Raw genomic sequence first — 20,446 nt, 5'->3', positions numbered from 1 at the left:
TTTTGGAGGCCAAATGTAGGAAATCAAGGTGTTGACAAGGCCACGCTCCCTCCAAATCTTCTAGGATCCACTCTTACCCCGTGTATTCTGTGGCTTGTGGTAGCACTACTGTAATTTCTGCCTCTGTCTTCACATGGCCATCTTCTCTATGTGGTTTGTCTTCTACTCTTCCTAGAAGGACACTAGTCATATTGGATTAAGTGCGCCCTGCTGGAGAATGACCTCATCCTACCAACTACATCTATAAGGACCCTATTTCCAAATGAGGTGATTCTAAAGTACCAGGAGTGAGGACTTCAAAATATCTTTTTTGAGGGGATACAGTTCCACTCATAACAACACCTAATTACTTATTAAGAGAACTCTTTTAGGAATATGTGCATATTCATTTAAAAATGTAACTTCTAGAAAATAAAAAATAAATAAAAATGGTCGTTGCGCAGTAGTGCTAGCGGCTTCCCTCTTCCACTCTCAGAGCCGGTGGCTCTCACCCGTGCTGAGCTGCTACGAAGCCCCTGCCATGGAGCTCGCAGGAGCTTGGAACAGTCGTCACCCCTTCGACTCTCACCAGGGGATAAAATGGTTGAAGCAGATAGCCCAGAAAGCTTTTCATTGGTGGCCTCAATACGGAAACAAATGAAAAAGCCCTTGAAGCAGTATTTGGCAAATATGGACGAATAGTGGAAGTTCTATTGATGAAAGATGGTGAAACCAACAAATCAAGAGGATTTGCTTTTGTCACCTTTGAGAGCCCAGCAGACGCTAAGGATGCAGCCAGAGACATGAATGGAAAGTCCTTAGGTGGAAAAGCCATCAAGGTAGAACAAGCCACAAAACCATCATTTGAAAGTGGTAGACGTGGACCACCTCCACCTCCAAGAAACAGAGGCCCTCCAAGAGGTCTTAGAGGTGGAAGAGGAGGAAGTGGAGGAACCAGGAGACCTCCTTCACGTGGAGGGCACATGGCTGATGGTGGCTATTCCATGAATTTTAACATGAGTTCTTCCAGGGGACCACTTCCAGTAAGAAGAGGACCACCACCACTCCTCCTAAAGGATCTGCCCCTTCAGGACCAGTTCGCAGCAGCAGTGGCAGGGGAGGAAGAGCTCCTGTGTCACGCGGAAGTGATAGTGATGGAGGCCCACCTCGAAGGGAACCCCTGCCCTCTCGTAGAGATGTGTATTTGTCCCCAAGAGATGATGGATATTCTACTAAAGACAGCCATTCAAGCAGAGATTACCCAAGTTCTCGTGATACAAGAGAGATTATGCACCACCACCAAGAGATCATACTTACCGTGATTATGGGCATTCCAGTTCACGTGATGACTGCCCATCAAGAGGCTATCGTGATAGAGATGGCTATGGTCGTGACCGTGACTATTCAGATCATCCAAGTGGAGGTTCCCACAGAGATTCATCTGGGAGTTATGGTAACTCACGTAGTGCTCCGCCTACACGAGGGCGCCCGCCATCTTACGGTGCAAGCAGTCGCTGTGATGATTACAGCAGTCACGTGACGGATATGGCGGAAGTGGAGACACTCAAGCAGCGGAAGTGACCTCTACTCAAGGGGTCGTGACCCGGTTGGCAGACAGGAAAGAGGACTTCCCCCTTCTATGGAACGGGGGTACCCTCCTCCACGTGATTCCTACAGCAGTTCAAGCCGCGGAGCTCCAAGAGGCGGTGGCCGTGGAGGAAGCCGATCTGATAGATGGGGAGGCAGAAGCAGATATTAAACACAAAACAAAACTTTGGACCAAAATCCCCGTTCAAAGAAAACAAACAAAAAAGTGGAACCTTTTCTGTCGTAACTACCCAAGGACTACTAAAAGAAAAAGTTGTGTTACCTTTTTAAGGTTTCCTGTTAAGTTCCCCTTCCATAATTTTTATGTTCTTGTGAGGGGAAAAAAAGTAAAACCTGTTTAATCTTATTTGACTTTATGACATGGCTGTCAATAAGCAAATGTTAAATGTGTTAAGACTTGACTTGTGTACTAGTGTTGTGATTTTTCAAGTTAAAAGGGTCCCTAAAGGCCACTTCCTATATCTGATTTTTCCCAGTAAATGAGGCAAAGCAATTCTAAGACCTTCCACAAACATCTAGCCTTCTGAAATGGAGAGGTGAATCCTTCTGCCTATACAAACAAGCTAGCTATTAGAGGGTGGTCGGGGTATGCTACTCTTAGGATTCCAGAGTGTCTTCAAACTGAAATCTCAATGTTCTCAGTAATGAAAAACCTGAGATCAGATGCTTATATAAGGAAAGTGCTATTCACCCAGTAAATCCAAAAAAGCAAATGGATAATGCTGGCCATATTTTGCCTTTCTGACATTTCCTTGGGAATCTACAAGAACCTCTCCTATCCCCTCCCCCAATAAGACCATTTAAGTGTGTGTTAAGCAACTACAGAATACTAAATAAAAAGTTTGGCCAAAACCAAAAAAAAAAAAAAAAAAAAAATTAAAATTAAATAAATAAATAAATAAATAAATAAATAAATAAATAAATAAATATAACTTCAACTCTATTTGGAATAAAGAGATAAATGAAATAATATACTGTTAAAATCCACAGGAATAAAATATTGCACATTAACTAGACCTTAATTGGAACTCCTTCATTATTTCCCTATTTCCTAACAAAAGTTTTGTGGGCATTATTTTTTATATTTTTGATTAAGAAATTTGGCAGAATCATTGACTTCACCATGGTTTTCTTGAGTATATTTCCAAGTCTTTTCAGCTTTCTACATAATTTCATATTTGTTTCTAGAAATGAGAAAGATAAAGTTTGAGAAAAGCTCATCTAAGTTAAACACATTGCGTAACTCTCCTCTTTCTCTCTTTTCTTATTTTGAAATGTATAAAAGGAAACTTTCATCTTACAAAAAAGGCTCTAAAAGATCTCTTTATATTTCTAAAGTCTTCTGAATGCTGTAATAAGTCTGCCAGCACCATCTTTAGTTTAGATAATTGTTGAAAATGTCCTTCTGTAAAATACATCTTTCTGAGCTACTCATCCCAATATTTGGTGTTGACTCAAAAGAGAAATGAAGGGTGTTATTCTCTATGTTGGTAAATTGAACACCAATAAAAAAAAAAAAGAGAAATGAAAAATTAACAATAAACAACAGTAAAAAAAAATCTTGAAGGTAGATCAGAGCTAGCAGTCATCTAGTTGAACTCCCTGATTTACAGTAGAGATAAGTAAGGCCCAGAGATTCCTGAAGGTCACTTTGCCAAAGTGTGGTAGAACTGGATCTAAAATTGTGGGGGTGCCTGGGTGTCTCCAATGGTTAATGGTTGACCTGCCTTCAGCTCAGGTCATGATCCAGGGGTCCTGGGATCGAGCCCCACTGAGTGGGGACTCTGCTTCTCCTTCTCCTTGTACTCTTCTCCCCTGCTCATGCTTGCTTTTTCTTTCTCTCTCTCACATTGTTTCCCTCTCTCAAATAAATAAATAAATAAATAAATAAAATCTTTAAAAAAATAATATTGTGCTCTACTGAATTGCATTGTCTTTTCTGTCATATCTTATTCATAACTTGTATAAAAAGTGAGTGGCTGGCACTGAATTATACAATTTTTTTATTGCAGTATAGTCAGCAATGTTACATTAGTTTCAAGTGGGTCACATTGTGATTCAACAACTGTATATACATTGTATATCACAAGTGTGTCTACCATCTGTCATCATACAATGCTATTATAGTGCCATTGACTATATTCCCTATGCTGTAGTTTTCATCCCTGTGACTTATTCATTCCATAACTAGAAGACTACACTTCCTACTCCCCTTCACTCATCTTATCCATTCCCCTCTCCCCCTCCCCTGTGGCAACCATTCCAATTTGGATGCATTTTATTTTTTTCTTGCCTGATTGCTCTAAGACTTCCAATACTGTGTTAAATAAAAGTGGCTAGAGTGGCGTCCTTGTCTTGTTTCTGATATTAGAGGAAAATCTTTCAGCTTTTCACTGTTGCCTATATTAGCTGAAGGCTTGTTAGATATGCCCTTTATCATGTTGAACTATGTTCCCTCTATGTCTACTTTGTTGAGTTTTATCATAAGTGAATGTTGAATTTTGTCAGATGCTTTTTAATGTGTCTATTGAGATGATCATATGACATTTATTCTTCATTTTGTGTTAAGCCATCCTTTTATCCCTGGTATAAGTCCCACTTGATCACAATGTATGATCCTTTTGATGTATTACTGACTTCAGTTTGCTAATTTCATTGAGGATTTTACATGTATGTTCATCAGAGATATTGACTTGTAATTCCCTTTTTATATGGCATCCTTGTTTGCTTTTGGTATCTAGGTAATGCTGGTCTTATAAAACGATTTTGGAAGAGTTCCCTCCTCTTCTATTTTTGGAGAGTTTAAAAAGGATTGCTATTAGTACTTTGAATGTTTGATAGTATTCACCAGTGAAACCATCTGGTTCTGGATTTTTGTTTGTTGGGAGATTTTTGATTACTGATTCAATCTCCTTACTAGTAATGATTCTGTTCAGGTTTTCTATTTCATTATGATTTAGTCTTGGTAAGTTGTGTTTTTAGGAATTTATCTATTTATTCTAGGTGGTCCAATTTGTTGACATATGATTATTCATATTAGTCTCATGATCCTTTGTAGTTTTGTGGTGTCAGTTGTAACACCTCCTCTGTTAATTTAGTTTCTCTTTTAAAATAACTAGCTCTTCATTTCATTGATCTTTTCTACTGTCTTTTTAGTCTCTATTTCACTTATTTCTGCTATGATCTTTGTGTTTTCTCCTACTAACTTTTGAACTTTATTCGTTTTTCTTTTTCTAGTTCCTTGGGGGCATAAAGATGGGTTGTTTAGGACTCTTTTTTCTTGAGGTAGACATTTATTGCTATTAATTTGTCATTTCAAAGTGCTTTTGCTACATATCATGGGTTTTGTTATATTTCTCTTTTCATTTATCTCCAAGCATTTTTTAAATTTCCTCTTTAATTCATTGATTGTTCAATAGCATGTTATTTAATCTTCACATATTTATGAATTTTTTCCTAGTTTCATACCACTGTTGTGGGAAAAGATGCTTGGTATAATTTCAGTTCTCTTAAAATTTACTAAGACTTGTTTTGTGGACTAACATATGATCTATCTTGGAAAATGTTCTTTGTGCACTTGAGAAGAAAGTGTATTCAGTTGCTTTGGGATGGGATGTTCTGCAAATATCTAAGTCCATCGTATCCAACATGTCATTTGAGGTTGATGATTCTTTATTGATTTTTTAAAAATTTTTATTTATTGATGATAGTCACACATACACACAGAGGCAGAGACACAGGCAGAGGGAGAAGCAGGCTCCATGCACTGGGAGCCCGACGTGGGACTCAATCCCGTGTCTCCAGGATCGCGCCCTTGGCCAAAGGCAGGCGCCAAACCGCTCTGCCACCCAGGGATCCCGATTCTTTATTGATTTTATCTGGGGATCTATCTTTTGATGTAAGTGGGGTACTACAGTTTCCTTCCATTATTGTATGATTATTTCTCCCTTTATGTATGGTAGTAAAATTTAGGTTTTTTTTATGTCTATTAATATTTGCTTTATACACCTTGGTACCCTATGTCAGGTATATAAATATTTACAATTGTTATATCCTCTTGTTGGATCAACCTCTTTATCATCATGTAATACCTACTTTGTCTCACTACAGTCTTTCTTCTGAAATCTATTATGTCTGCTGTAAGTATGATTACTCTAGCTTTCTTTTGGTTTCCATTTACATGAAATATTTTTTTCCATCCCTTTACTTTCAGTTTCTGTATGTGTTCTTACATCTAAAGTAGTTTCTTGTAGGAAGCATATAGATGGAACTTGTTTTTTTATCCATTCAACCACTGTCTTTCAATTGGAGAATTTATTCCTTTTACATTTAAATTAATTATTATTATTTTTTAAAATATTTTATTTATTTATTCATGAGAGACACAAAGAGAGAGAGGCAGAGACATAGGCAAAGGAAGAAGCAGGCTTCTGTGGGGAGCCTGATGCAGGACTGAATCCCAGGACCCTGGGATCACAACCTGAACCAAAGGCAAATGCTCAACTGCTGAGCCGCCCATGTGCCCCAACTTTTGACATTTTAATTATAATATGTTTTGGTATGGGTCTCTTTGAGCATTACAGTCTCTTATTTTAAACTATTTATTTTCTATTACAAAGCAATAGTAATTAAAACAGTATATAGGCATAAAAACAGACCCATAGATAACTAGAACAGAATAGAGACCCCAGAATTGAACCTACACATATATGCTCAATTAGTTTACAATAAAGGAGCCAAGAATATACAATGAAAGAAAGGATAGCCTCTTCCATAAATGGTGTTAGGAAAATTGGACAGCCATATGCAAAACAATGAAACTGGACTACCATTTTACACCATACATAAAACTTAATTCAAAATGGATTAAAGAAAAAAAATGGATTAAAGGTTTGCATGCAAGACCTGAAGCCATAAGACTCCTAGAAGAAACATAGGCGGTAAGCTCCTTGACACAGGTCTTAGCAATGATTTTTTTAATCAGACACCAATCTGTTTACTTACAGAAGTAAAGTAAACAAATACAAAGTACTATATTAACTATAAAGCTCTGTATAGCAAAGAAAGTCATCAAGAAAATGAAAAGATAATCTACCAAATGGGAGAAAATATTTGTAAATCATATACCTAATAAGGGGTTAATATAAAAAATATACTTAAAAACTCATACAACTCAAGAGCAAAAGAAAATCTGAATTAAAAATGTTTAGAAGATCTGAATAGGTATTTTCCTAAAGAAGACACATGAAAGACCAACAGGCACATGAAAAGATGCTCAATATCATTAATCGTCAGGAAAATGCAAGTTAAAACCACAATGAGATCTCACCTCAAACTAGTCAGAATGGCTAGTATCAAAAAGACAAGAAATAACAGGATGTGGAGAAAAAGGAATGGTTGGTAGGAATGCAAATTGGTATAGCCACTGTGGGAGACAGTATGGAGGTTCCTTAAAATATTAAAAATAGAAATACCATATGATCCAATATTCCACTACAGAGTATTTATCCAAAGAAACCAAAAACACTAACTAGAGAGATATATACACTCCTATGTTTACTGTGGTATTATTTACAATGACTAAGATATGGAAACAATCTGATGGTTAATAGAATAGATAAATGGATAAAGAAAATGTGTTGTGTGTGTGTATACGCATGTTATATATACATATGCTATATATATATATACACACACAAATACACATATTATGGAATATTAGTCATAAAAAAGGATGAGATCTTGTCGTTTGAAGAACACGAATGGACCTACAAGGTATTTTTTTTTTACCTACAAGGTATTATGTTGAGTGAAATGAGTCAGATAGAGAAAGACAAATACCATATGACTTCACTTATATGTGTATCTAAAATACAAAACCCAAGCTCATAGATAATAGGGAACAGATTGGTAGCTGTCAAAGGTGGGGGGTGAGGAGTGGGAGAAATGGGTGAACTGTTTTTTTGTTTGTTTAGTTTAAATAAATTAAGTTTTTTGGGGGAAAACAGGAGAAAAACTAGATCTAAATAAAAAAGTTGCATAGTATATAGTCATCTGAAAATAACAAGCAACCCCAATTCTAAGATCTAAATAACAACTGAAGGTAGATTTGCATTTATAGCACTATCAATTTCATCACGAAAAAGGGAGGTTTAGAGAAGGAAAACTGTTTAAGAAATAGTCTTAAAACATTTCCTGACATTCAAAAGATCAGACATTTATAAGGTTAAGTTAAAATATAAACTTGAATAATGCTCTGTCATGGAGCATGAACTGCCATACTGCAAATTCACCTTTCTAGACGGCAAACTAGATTAATAGGAAACTTGGTGTTTTTTCTGTTCTTTCTTTGTGGATCTCTTGTTAGTGACTCATAAGTCTTTCAAATTAATCATTTAAGTTTCTTATCTCTTGTCTTATGTTTCTTTGTCTATTTTTTAAAATCCATCTTTGTTGAGATAAAAATTTTATCCAAGAAAGTCCACCCATTTTAATTGTACAGTTCAATGAGTTTGACACTGTATATAGTCATGTAGCCGTCACCACTATTACTCCAAAAACTTCCCTCATCCCCTCTGCAGTCACCCTCCTTCCTTTCCCTCTCCCCCCTGAGTTTCGCCTGTTTTAAAATATCACATAAACAGAATCAGAGAGTATATGGGCTTTTGTGTCTTGCTTTGTTCACTTAATAGAATTCATTGGAGTTTCTTTCATACTATGTACCTAAATAGCTTGTTTCTTTTTATTGCAGGGTGGGATTCCAAAGCCACAAATTGCAGGTCCTTTCACCAGTTAATGGACACGGGGGTTATTCCCAGTCTTCATTTCTTCGGAAAAAATACCTCGGTATGGAATATCTGGGTTTTAGGTATGTTTAACTTCCTAAGAAATTGCCAAATGATTTTCTAAAGTGATTGTACCATTTTATACTTGCAAAAGCGTATATCCTTGCCAAGATTTTATTCTATGTTTACTCTGAGAAATCTTACGGTTTTATAGTTTATAGCTGTTCTATTTAGGCCCATGATTCATTTTGAGTTAATGTTTTGCATATGATTTGAGATTAGAATAAAAATTCTTTTTATTGATTGACTTTCATTTATTTATTTTTTTTGCATATGGATGTCCATTTGTTCTGGCACTATTTGTTGAAAAGACTATCTTTTCCCCATTGAAATACCTTGGTACTTTTGTCAAAACTTAATTAGCTATATAGTATGGGTCTATTTCTGGACTCTATTCTATTCCATTGATCTATTTGTCTATCTTTATGCTAGTACCACACTGTCTTAATCATTGTAGCTTTATCATGAATCTTGAAATCAAGTTGAAGTCCTTCTAGTTATTAAAATTTCCTCTCAGCCATATTTGCAGTGTAATGGTAGTGGGCATATTTTATTTAATCCATCCTTAAATATTTCATGTTTTCTTGTGCTGTTGTAAATGATAACACTAAAAAAAACCCTATAATTTCTACTTGTTTGTTGCTGATATACCTTTTTGTTCTTTTTTTTCTATTTCTTGCAAGGTTTTTCAAGTTTATCTTCCAAAACTTCTATTAATTTTTTTAAATTGCAATTAAAAATTCTTAGTGTGGCAAAATATACATGACATAAAATTTACCATTTTAACCATTTTTAAGTGCACACAGTTCAGTGGCGTTTCATATATTTACATTGTTGTACAACCACCACCACCATCCATCTCCAGTACCTTTTCATCATCTTGTATTGAAACTGTCTACTCATTAAACACTAACTCCCCATTTCCCCTCCCTCTAGCCCCTGATACCCACTGTTCAATTCCTCACCTCTAGGTATTTGACTCTTCTAGGTACCTTATGCACAAATGACTTACATTTCTACTACTACTCGACAGGAAAGATTTCCATCCAGGACAATAAATAATACTAAGATAAGATGGAAATGCCAGATCACAGTGAGTTTGTAGCAATAAAAGGAAAGTGAGTTTTAAAAAAGACACTTGCAAGGCAATATACATCTCCAGTGATGAATGTATTCCTGAGTTCTCTGGAAAGTAGAAAACAAGTTGAATAATGAGCAAGATATATCTGTTGATTAAAAAAGAATCCTATACCTCATAAATACAAGTGGTATATGAAAGGATCATTTATTGTCTAATTTTTTAACTTAATGGAGCTTGCTTAATCTCTTATTGATTTTCTTTCAACCATTTCCTTCTTTTCAGTACCTTCATTAGAGGATGGTTAGTATATGTAGAGGCAAAAGTTCACAAGGCAATTCTACTACTTGTTTTTGGCTGAGAGGTTAGAGTGACCAGCTTAATGAGAGTTTGAGGATTATCTGTGGTTTAAATTATTGGTGTTGTCCCTATTACTATAGACTACTTAGTGCTAAATATAATTGAGTACTTACTGGAAACCTATTTTGAGTTCCAAGTATAATATTTAAGGTGGATGGAAAAGATAAAATGATAACTGCAAACTAAAGAACTTGACTTAGGAAGAAAAGCAAAAGGGTGTTGTTATGTTGTTGTTGTTATTTTATTTTGCTTTTATTTATTTTAACTGGAAAAGGGAAAAGTAAAGGTTAAATATAAATAGCATTCATTGTTCAAGTATGTCCAGAGGTACTTCACCTTGTTGTTTCCCATGGCTCCTTTCTAGGCCTTTTTCTCTGAGGGCAGCAGACAGTATGCAATCAACCTGGTCCATTGTTTCCAGCCTAAAATTTTGCTCCAAACCTTTACCCATAAAACTTAACTTATGAGTTTAGGTACCTGGTCTCCAGACTAAATCTCCATCCTAAGCCCCAGCCCTGGCTTTGCAGCTGCTTCCTCATTGTTTCTACTCCAATATTTTACAGGCGACTCAAGTTCATTGTATCTAAAAACTAATGTCATTATATTGTCCCCAGCATTACTCACCAGTTTTGTGCTTTCTCTCCTGATTTTTTTTGCATTTGTACTGGTATAGCACCAATTTACCTTGCCACCTCAGCATTAAGCTTATTTCAGCCTTTTTTTTCTTCTTTTCCATCAGCCCCTCTATCCTATTAGTCTTCAAGTTCCTTCAGTGTTTTTCAAATTTATCTTCTCCTATTCCCTAAGCTATTGGTTCCTGCCCTCATCAATTGTTGCTTAAATTACAAGTAGTAATTATGTTCCACTTAAGCCACAGTAGCTATAACCAAGTTATTGGGCAAAGATTACATGTAATATTAGAATTGCATCTTAAATATTGTTTACTTTCTCTAGTGGCCACAACCCATCCCCGATCAGTGTTATTTTTATAAATTAGCTATCATGTCACCCCACTAGTTTTAAAAAGATTGATTGAAGAGAGAGAGTGAGTGATAGTGGGGGGCAGAGGGAGAGGGAGAGAGAGAATCTGAAGCAGACTTCTCGAGGAGCCCAATGTGGGGCTCGATCTCATGACTGCAAGATCACAATGTGAACTGAAACCAAGAGTCAGAAACTGACTGAGCCATCCAGGTTCCCTTTTTTCACCATGTTGCTTAAAGACTTTTAATAACTCTTTACTTAGAGAATACCACCTTCACTCTTTAGCATGGCATTCAAGACTCTTCACAGTCTGTATTTAGTTTATTTTTCTGGGTTTATCTTCAGTTAACCATCCCAGAGGTCTCTCTATGCCTTGAATCTGTGCTGGAGTTTCAGTCCTCCCTGCCTCTGCAGGTGCTATTCCCTCTTCATTGGATAACTTTCCTTCTTACTCTACCTTAAAAGATTAATTTCTTTTGTGAAGCCTTCCCCAAATCCTGCTGGAATATGTCTGTTTGTGCATCTGTCTCTCTCTCTCTAATATATATACACATATAGTATGAATTATATTGTATTAATTATGAGTATATGATATGTATATTGTACATTTATAGTATGAGTTACATTAGTATGTCTATTCTATATACACACATATATGCATACATATGAATATATTTACATTTACTTATATGTATATTCCTATATATTCTTATGTAAACTCAATTATATGTTCCTTAATGTTAATAAGTATGTTTTATTCATTCTATATCACCAGAACCTAGAAGCTCTATAGATTTTAGCTGAATAAATGAGTAATGTTTATTGTAAAGATAGTGATTACCTGGTTTCTATTTCCATAGAAGATAAAGCAGCAGAAATTACACTTCAGTCTTTAGGTATTAGGAAGAATAGGTGAGATGTTGGAACGAATTATTTATAACTCAGATAATTTTATGAACTTTTTTCTATAGTTCTTTTTTCTCATGAGGGTAAATTTTTGTTTGTCTAAGATGGTTTAGGAATTTCTCTGCTTAAATTTGTGCTGCTAGATCAAAATTAATTTTCTCCTGAATCAAAAATAGTTTTTCTGTTACATCACAATACATTTCACCAGAGAAATGGTACATATTGAACTTAGCCTAAGGGAATACAGTATTAATGCAGAGGACTCAAAAAGGTTAAAAGGTTCAATTTTAATTGTGACTTTCACTTTCACTATTACGTGATTTCTTTTTGGAACTTAAAAACTTGATTTTAAGTCCAGCACTAATTTTTATGCTTAACTATATGGCTGAAGATGTTGATCTCACTATATTTATATTTCAATTCTTATTACAGAATGAACTTAGTATAAGTCAAGATGTTAGCCAGAATGATGAGCTGCATTTCAGAAAAAGATGCATTTCATGCAAAATGGTAGGGACAATGACATAGCAAGCTGTTAGTTTTTCCCTTAGGAGTGCCAACATGATGTTTCAGTTTTTTTTTTTTTTAATTGAAAGGTTGAATGTAATTCAATGGTGCTCTTGAATATTGGCAAGTCATTTTCAGTAAACAAAAAAGTTGTGCACAGCTCTTGAAATAGATTTGTCAGGAATCTACCTCTCATCTTTCTCCTGTGGTTGCTGAACCAACTTGAGTCCACATCCTGCAATATGTAGACAAGAGTATAGCTATCCTATGCCTTTTAACTCTTTCAGGAGGCAAACATGATTACAAGGACAGTTAACTAACAAGTTAATGTCTACCAGATTAGGGATCAATTCAGCCTTCTGCAATAAGGTAGGATTCTATAGAAATTGAATGGGATATTTCCTGAAGTAGTGAGTCTCCCTGTACTGAAAATGTTCAAGCACATTTGTGCTGATATCTTCAATGCTGTATTCCCAAGTGCTTGGTGCAGAGTAAATACCCAATAAATATTTCATCTATGAATGAATAAAGCACAGAATAGATGATGTTTAAATTAGTTTTTGCTGTGTAATGACCATCCCCAAAAGGTAGTAGTTTAAAACAACAAAGATTCATTATTTTTCATGATTCTGTGAGTTGACTGCAGAGTCTGAGATGGCCTCACATTTCTGGGACCTCAGCTCTATGGTTGGGACAGCTAGGTCTGTCTCCCCGTGTATCTCACATTCAGCCTTCAGTGTGCTGAGAATGAGGAGGGAAACTGCAATGCCTCTGCTGGTCAGGCTTGGAACTCACTTCCAGGGCATTTTATGGGTTAAGAAAGTCACAATGCCAGCTCAGAATAGGTGGGAAAATTCACCCTATCTTGGATGGGAGTTGTTGCAAAGAGTTTGTGGCTGTTTTTAATATGCCATGGATGACCAATTAAAAAAAAAATCCTTCTATAAGGAATTCTTGTAATGGGAGAGAGATTGGTCAACCTGACTTCCTAGAGTCCTTCCAACTCTGAGATTCTAGAATTCCATCAAGCTGAATGGATATCTTGTAGTATTCTAAGAGAATAGTTACTAACTTGTGGTATCTGGAAACTTTAATCTAGTTCTGGTAAGATAATTTGAAAAATAATTGAGTAATTCTTTTTCTAATTATTATTATGATCAAGAATTTATATTCCTCTTTTAAGCATTTCAAATGCCCATCAGAATTTTCTTGTTAGTAAGAGTGATATTTACATGGAGTTACACTAACTAAGTTACATTATTTACATGGAGTAACTAACTCTCCTTTTAATTCTGGTGTATCAGTGACATTTCCTTTTTCTTATGCTTTGTTGACCATTCTATAAACACTAGGTAAACTCCTTACTCTTAATTCATCCATCAAAAATTACATTTTAGAAGTCATTGAGCTCAATAATATACAATTTTTATTTCTTTTCTGCTTCCGATTATTGCCTCAATATTTACTGCTATTTATTATAAAAGCTGTAAATCTACCACTTTTCTGTAATTATCCTCTTATGACAGTTTAAAAAAAAAGATTTTATTTATTTCATTTAAGGATAGAGAGTGTGTACACAAGTGGGAGGAGGGGCAGAGGAAGAGGCAGAGAATCTCAAGCCAATTCTGCACTGAATGTGGAGCCTGATGTGGGGCTCAATCCCATGACTTCAAGATCATGATCTGAGCCAAAATCAAGAGTCAGAACCTTAACCAACTGAGCCACCCAGGTGCCCCGTTTTCTGCCACTTTTAATAAGTTAAAGATATTCTCTTGAGACCATTTTAGTAATAGTAGGCACACAGATATATGGATGCAGAGATCTCATATAAACAACTTACAAATAATGTATGTGAAAACTATAAAATCATTCCATTAGGGAGTTTCAGAACAATAATTATGGGAAAAGCAGTATGAAGAAGACTGAACTACTGATAGCTAAATTGTTACTTATTAGAAAAAGTTTGTACCATAAAATTTTGCTAGTTTTTTTTTGTATGTATATGCGGTTAAAAATAATATATATTTTTGATAATATTTGACAAATACTTGAAACATGATTATTTTAATTATCATTGTAGGAATCTGCTTTGCTTAAAATTTTTAGTATGACATTAAACTTCCATCCCCAAATTCTTTTTTTTTTTTAGATTTTATTTATTTAATCATGAAAGACAGAGAGAGAGAGAGAGAGAGAGGCAGAGGCACAGGCAGAGGGAGGAGCAGGCTCCATGCAGGGAGCCCGACATCGGACTCAATCCTGGGTCTCCAGGATCATGCCCTGGGCTGAAGGCAGCACCAAATCACTGAGCCACGGGTGCTGCCCCCATCCCCAAATTCTACATTAATATTTCTCTCTTCCTACTCTTTAAAAAAAACACAAGATAAAACCAAACAAATTCAAAGCACCTCACAGCCATTTTGTAGAAATAAAACCAGTTTGACTTTGTGGCATGGATATGCCAGGTCCTGAATATATTGCTGATAATTAACCTGGTCAGGTAACATTCCCAGGAAATCTTGCTTTCTCTTTCCCTTTTCTAAGAATTAATACATTTTATTTCTTAGAGCAGTTTTAGATTTACAGAAAAACTGAACAGAAAGTACAGAGAGTTCTCATACTCTCCCATGCCCCCTCTCCAACCAGTTTCCCTATTACTAACATATTACATTGGTATGGTATGTTTGTTGTAATGAATCAGTATTGATATATTATTAACTGACGTCCACAGCTTACATTAGGGTTCACTCTTTGTGATGTATAGTTCTGTGGGTTTTGCCAAATGTATGATGTGATATATCCACCATTATATTATTGTACAGAATAGTTTCGCTGCTCTAAAAATCTTGTTCCACCTATTCATCTCTCCTCCTTCCTTCCCCAACCACTGCCTCTCCTTTTTTATACCTAAATTAAGCCTAGAGTAATATTAATTAGTTTGAGCTAAGAATTTGTTTAAATAACCAATGATTCCCCATAGCAATCAAAATTTCTTAATCATTTAGACTAGCAGTGTCCAACAGAAATATGATGTGATCATATGTGTATTTAAACTATCCTAGAAGCTGCCTTTAAGAAGTAAAAAAAAAGTGACAATAATTTTAGTATACTTATTCCAATATATTGACAATATCAATGATAAAATGTCAGCATATAAAAATTGAGGTGTTTTCATTTTTTGCTGCTACCACTCAAAATCTCGTGTGCATTTTATTTTTTTAAAGATTTATTTACTTTGGGGGGTAGGGACAAAGGGAGAGGGAGAGGGAGAGAGAGAAAATTTCCAGCAGACTTTGGACTGATGGAGGAGCCTGACCCAGGCCTGGATCCCATCAGCCTGAGATCATGACCTGAGCTAAAATCAAGCAGGATGCTTAACCAACTGAGCCACTCAGGCACTCCTCTAGTATGCATTTTAAATTTACAGCATATCTCATTTCAGTCCAGTCACACTTAAAAGGCTCAATAGCCACAAGTGGCCTGATGACTAATATATTGGACAGTGAGGTCCTAGACTGTGAGCTATCTGAAAGCAAGTTATCTCTGTCTCCAGGGCCTCCAGAATAGGAATGCAGTGAATATTTTTGTAAGGTATACCAGAAACATAAAAGGGGTTCTCTAAACTTTTGCATGCTGATACTTTTATGTTTTTTCGACCACTTTCCTTTAAACTTCCTTTTCAGTCTTGGAAAAAGTGGAACGGGGGAGATTATGCTCTTTCCAGCATATCAAACAAATGAATACCGGGCTTCCTGACTCCCAGAAGGCCTGAATCATCTTAAATGTTGACTCATGAGCCTAAGGTGACTGAAATGTAATGTGAATCAAATTTGCCTTCCAAGGCATCATTATGTTTCCACTTTCCTCCTCTTTCTCTCTCTCTCTTTGGGTGACTCATCCTTCTACCACGTACGAGTCCAGCAGCAGGCAGATCCCCAAACCCTCCTGGATGAGCAGACTTTGAAATGGGCCCAGTCCTCCAGACGGTCCAAGCCCTGCTCTGTTTTGCCTACCTCATCCAGAGTCTGCAGTTTGGACAGAGAACGACCTTAAAGCTCTCCAAAAAAAATGAAAATAAAAAAAATAAATAAATTTTTTTTCTTTTTAAGGTGGTGAAAGTAGTAGTAACGAGGTGGTCCAGTCATTTAAGCTTTAAAAAAATAATCTTTTAATTTCAAAATCTTTTAATATTTAGCGTACACTCAAATCCTTAGGGCCTACACTTCATAGTACCTTTCAACCACTCTGGGTTTTTTCCTTTCCTGGGAGGAAAGTTACCACCCCCAATCCCCCAGGATAACGCCCTTCCGGGGGCGCGGGCCAGGAACCCGCAAGTCCTGCGGCAGGTCGCCCGCCCCCGCGCAAGCCCACGCGGCACCCGAGCCGCCCGCTGCCCTCGGGCTCTGGGCAAAGCCGCGACCCCGGCCCACCCCGCATCTGACCCAAGGTGCAGGGTGGGGCTCTCAGCTCCAAGCCCCGCCCACCGGACTCACCCCAGCCGGTAGGAGAGGGGAAGTCCAAATGGCCCCACCCACTTTTCTCTTTCCGTCTCTCCATTGGGCCGGCTGGTTGCCCGTCATCTCTATCCCGTAGGCGATTGGCTCCCTCCCTCCCGCGCCAGTCCCTGCCTCTCCCCGCGCGGGGAGGGTAAGTCACGCCAAACGGGGCGGAGAATCGGCTGGCCTCTCTCCTTCGCTCGCCTGGGCGGTGGCGGCAACTGGGGACGGGGCGGGTGGCGCATCACGGGCGCAGAGGCAGGAGGAGCAGTCTCATTGTTCCGGGAGCCGTCGCCACTGCAGGTCTCCGGGCTCTCTCGGCCCGGCCCCTGTCAGTCCTCCCCAACCCCCACAACCGCCCGCGGCCCCGGGGAGCAGCGTCCCGTGGAGACGAGCCGCTGCAGCAGCATCTCCGACCCGCCGGCCATGGAAGACATGGACCAGTCGCCTCTGGTCTCGTCCTCGGACAGCCCGCCCCGGCCTCAGCCCCCGTTCAAGTACCAGTTCGTGAGGGACCCCGAGGACGAGGAGGAAGACGAGGAGGAGGAAGACGAGGAGGACGAGGACGAGGACTTGGAGGAGCTGGAGGTGCTGGAGAGGAAGCCCGCCGCCGGGCTGTCCGCGGCCCCGGTGCCCCCCGCCGCCGCCGCCGTCCCCGGCGCGCCCCTGCTGGACTTCGGCAGTGACTTCGTGCCCCCCGCGCCCCGCGGGCCGCTGCCGACCGCGCCCCCCGCCGCCCCGGAGCGGCCGCCGTCTTGGGACCCGAGCCCCACGTCGCCCGCGGGGCCCGCGCCCTCCCTGCCCTCCGCTGCCGCAGCCTCGCCCTCCAAGCTCCCCGAGGACGATGAGCCTCCGGCCCGGCCTCCCCCTCCTCCCCCGGCCGGCGTGAGCCCCCAGGCCGAGCCCGCGTGGACGCCCCCGGCCCCGGCCCCCGCCGCGCCCCCCTCCACGCCGGCCGCGCCCAAGCGCAGAGGCTCCTCAGGCTCAGTGGGTGAGTGCCGCGCCCTCCGCCCCGCGCAGCCCCGCGCAGCCCCGCGCTCCCCTCCGTCTTTTGTGTGCACCCCCCGCTGCCTCGGGCGGAGCCCCCTTCCCCGCCCCGAGGGGCTTTGTCCGTGGACCTCCGGGCGAAGGCGCCCCCCCTGGCAGGAGCCGTCAGGAGCAGGGTGGGGCGGCCGCGGAAACCCGGGCTTGTTCTTTATTGTCTGTCTCGGAGTCGGGGAGCACGTGCACCCCGCCTGCTCCCGGCCTCCTCCCTCTGGTCCCTATCCTGCTGCGTCCCGGAAGTTAGGCACCCGCCCGTACCGGGAGCTCGGTTGGCCTCGAGGAGCTAGCGTTGTGGATACGGGGGGCTGGCCGGGCTCCCGGGTGAGGATGGAAAGGCCTTGGCGCCCGTGATCTTTTGTCTGCCAGTCTGGGTTGCTCCCAGGGAAAAGGCGCAGTTCTGCGGCTGGTCCGTCTGGCAGCCGTGAGCCCTGCGCTGCACCCCCACCCCCGCTCACCTTCTCCCTGGCCTGGGTGTCACCCCCCACCCCCACCCCCCCGCAGCGCCTCATTCCCCTCCCTCTCCACTCGCGCTGGCGGGGAGCTGGCCCAGTGGAAAACATGCACCCTGACCCAGCCGCCGCGACGGGAGAGCGCCTCCAGTGGTGTGGCGCGTGCGGATTTGGGAAGGCGAGAGTTCTGGCAAAGTCCTGCCACCGCCCAGTCTCCTCGGGCTGTGATGTGGCGACTCCCCAGCTAAACCGCGCCGGGGAAGTGGGATCTGAGCATCCGCGGTCCGAGGAGGCGCAGTTCTCCCACCGGGTCCTGGCTGCTGAGCCAGAGGATTTGCTGCCAGGGTGGTTTGGGCTCTTGAATCGGAGAGGAAAAGAGGCAAAATGGTTGACATTCTTAGGGAAGGGAAACCTGTGGGGTTTGTTTGTTTGTTTTCCTTTTTTCTTTTTTTTTTTTTTTTCTTTTTTTTCTTTTTGGCCGCGAATAGGCCAATTGACTTTGTGGCGGATTAGCCAGCCAGGAGACTTAATGTTTTGAGAAAGATTATTTTTTTTTCACGTAGCGGTTAGAGATACTCTTTCTTAGTAGTTACATGTTTTAGGTCAAATCTGCAATAGTAGTCTGTAAACAGTTTCCAAATTTTTTTTTTTTTATTCGCTTTAGTACTTGCATGTATGTATATATTTAAAGGAACATTGTTTCCTTACCCTTTTCCTTTTTGGGAAGTTGTTTATTTTGGAAGAGAATAAAATCAAATTTGTTAGAGATGGAGAATCTTACAAGTTATGAGTTTATTAGCTTAAGTCTTGTTATTTTGGGGGGCAGAAAGTGTCCTACCAGCAAGCAGTAGGACCTCTTTTTATGTATAAAAGAGCAAGAATCTGGTAGTGTGACTGCCTGCTGAGAGATCTTTATAGCTTTCCTTGTAGGATTTTACAAATGGTTCATTTTCCAGGAGAAAATGAAATTTTTTTCAGTTCATTCCTCCACAATGGGGAAGTAAGCCAATTGTGATGTTTCTGAATAACGTTTTGATAATGACATACCCCAAAGCGTTACTCAAAACACTTTACACAAGTAACTCAAAACACGTTACACAAAATCATTACACTAAAGATATTAGAAGATGAAGAGCAACTCAGTGTTTCATTTTCTGAATTAAGTGTGTAAGAGAAACTAAGGTGAGGTAGAAAAATAAAAAGTGATAAATCTGCAAATGGAAAATCTAATGATTAACAAAGGAATACTGATTTGTCTCATCTTGTATTCCAGCATGGGAACAAAGAGGAATTCTGATCTTTGAACATTAGGGATTCAGGAGGTGACATTCTCTTGGAATTTTGACTTGTGGAATACTAAGTTTGGAAGACAAAGGAGAGAATATTGCTTACTTAGGGACTCTTATCTCTATAAAGTTCCCTAATTCTGTATTGATGATAGCTATTTGGAAACCTAAGTGCTTTAGTAAATCACTGAACATCCATGATTATAGTCATGGATAGTTAAGCCATCTCTGTGAGTCTCGGGTTCTTAGCAGTTTGTTCATTCATTCAATTGATGATTGATTGATTACCTACAAAGAGACAGGTTCTCTTCTGGGCTGTGAGGGTATAGCAATAAGCAAGACACATTTGTTCTCCATAAGGGGAGTACAGATAATAAGCACATAAATAAGGAACTCAGAATAGTGATAAGGATGGTGGTATGGAAAATTATTGGGTTGTGTGTGGGGAGTGGTTTAAGTAGAGTGGCATTGAGAGATGCCTTTCTGAGGAGGTGAGATTGAGCTGCAGGTAAAAATTTCCAAGCAACCCATAGGGAGGCAAAAGCCTTGAGGCAGGAATTAGCTGTGTGTGTTGGCAAGTCTAGTAAGAAGACTAATGAGGTGGCTCAGTGGTTGAGTCCTTGCCTTTAGCCCAGGGCGTGATCCTGGAGTCCCGGGATCGGGATCAAGTCCCACATTGGGCTCTCTGCATGGAGCCTGCTTCTCCCTCTGCCTGTGTCCCTGCACTGCCCACCCCGCCCTCCCCGTGTCTCTCATGAATAAATAAATAAAATCTTTTTTTTTTTTTTTTTTTAAAGAAGACTAATGAGAAAAACTTGTAAGACCGTGGTCAGGTGATGGTGGGGAGGTGGGGTAAACTTAGATCATTTGGGGTCTCTTACAGGTCATGGTAAAAAGTTTGGCTTTT

General features: G+C 39.8%; 1 protein-coding gene, 1 long non-coding RNA gene and 1 pseudogene across 4 annotated transcripts in view; all 3 read left to right on the top strand.

The window, feature by feature from the left end:
- The first annotated feature begins 579 nt into the window (after positions 1-579).
- Positions 580-2,449, top strand: LOC140600248 (RNA-binding motif protein, X chromosome-like; annotated as a pseudogene).
- Positions 2,450-13,289: 10,840 nt separating this feature from the next.
- LOC140600245 (uncharacterized) lies at positions 13,290-16,441 on the top strand. Its single transcript, XR_012003470.1, has 4 exons — positions 13,290-13,368; positions 13,825-13,993; positions 15,948-16,067; positions 16,186-16,441. It is a non-coding gene; the product is annotated as an uncharacterized lncRNA (long non-coding RNA).
- Positions 16,442-16,923: 482 nt separating this feature from the next.
- The window catches only part of RTN4 (reticulon 4), a 70,466-nt gene continuing 66,943 nt past the window's right edge, over positions 16,924-20,446 (top strand). The window contains exon 1 of one of the 3 annotated variants that reach the window (XM_072768389.1): positions 16,924-17,751. In XM_072768389.1, coding sequence (XP_072624490.1) covers positions 17,187-17,751 — 565 coding nt within the window. In that variant the 5' untranslated portion in view covers positions 16,924-17,186. The remainder of the gene's footprint in view (positions 17,752-20,446) is intronic. The other 2 variants (XM_072768390.1, XM_072768391.1) reach the window with 2 other exon arrangements.

This window comes from Canis lupus, chromosome 11 (assembly GCF_048164855.1).
Source record: "Canis lupus baileyi chromosome 11, mCanLup2.hap1, whole genome shotgun sequence".
In the NCBI taxonomy this organism is placed as follows: Eukaryota; Metazoa; Chordata; class Mammalia; order Carnivora; family Canidae; genus Canis; species Canis lupus.
This window is presented reverse-complemented; position numbering and strand designations above follow the sequence as displayed.